Source organism: Trichinella spiralis, assembly GCF_000181795.1.
Source record: "Trichinella spiralis strain ISS 195 chromosome Unknown Scfld1056, whole genome shotgun sequence".
Lineage (NCBI taxonomy): Eukaryota > Metazoa > Nematoda > Enoplea > Trichinellida > Trichinellidae > Trichinella > Trichinella spiralis.
The window spans coordinates 1-751 of NW_003527995.1; the positions used below are offsets into that span (position 1 = coordinate 1).

Genomic DNA, 751 nt, shown 5'->3' on the forward strand with positions numbered 1-751 from the left:
TGTGACGGTGACCGTGAAATTGTACCTGCATATCACGCCCACATTTTTGTAGGACATCGACAGTAGGGGACGCCTGGTCGAAAGCCGGTGATCGTGGGCGGTGCGGCTGTTATTCCGTCTTTCTTATTTTGTCATTGCTGTTTTCGCTGTTTTGTGCTTTGTCTAATAAACTCTTAACCTCTCGCGATGGTGTGAAATCACGTAGCGTCGACGAACTCTACAAATGGCGAGCGCGGCAGGATCGACGGGCCGGAATGGATTAGGCCGTCAGAGATACTTACCATGTTATTGAACGTGGAGACCTGGTTTGAACACTTGGAAAAGCACTTCCGTGCCTCCCGTATAGCCCCGGAGAGACGAGCATCCCTTTTTCAGTATCATACTGATGAGGAGGTGCCGGGCGTAATGAGGGCTATGCACGTCCAGGTAACGGACGATTACGATGGACTGAAATCAGCCCTGTTTGAAGCCTTCGGTGTGCGCACCGGTTCAGAGAGGTTCTCCGCTGAGTTTTTCCGGCGTAAACAGCAACGGGGTGAAAGCGTGCGGATTTATGCTGGTCACTCGCGCTGGCTGTTCACGAAGGCGTTTACCGGACTGAGTGGTACAGCCGCCAAGATCCTACTGCAACAATTTAAAGCAGGACGGATAGTTTCACGGATGCGATTGAAGTTACAGCCCGGGAAGAGCGCATTTGGAGAGGGCTCAGCACGCTCAAGGCGAGCGTCTCTTCAGTCAAAGCAGACGCTGA

The 751-nt window shown here is 52.5% G+C and overlaps 1 protein-coding gene across 1 annotated transcript; it reads left to right on the top strand.

Moving 5' to 3' along the window:
* Window positions 1-282: 282 nt before the first annotated feature.
* Window positions 283-651, top strand: Tsp_15042 (conserved hypothetical protein; the record flags this gene model as incomplete). Its single annotated transcript, XM_003370268.1, has 1 exon — window positions 283-651. A coding segment is annotated over exon 1 (369 nt), but the record flags the coding sequence as incomplete, so codon positions are not given.
* Between the last annotated feature and the right edge of the window lie 100 nt (window positions 652-751).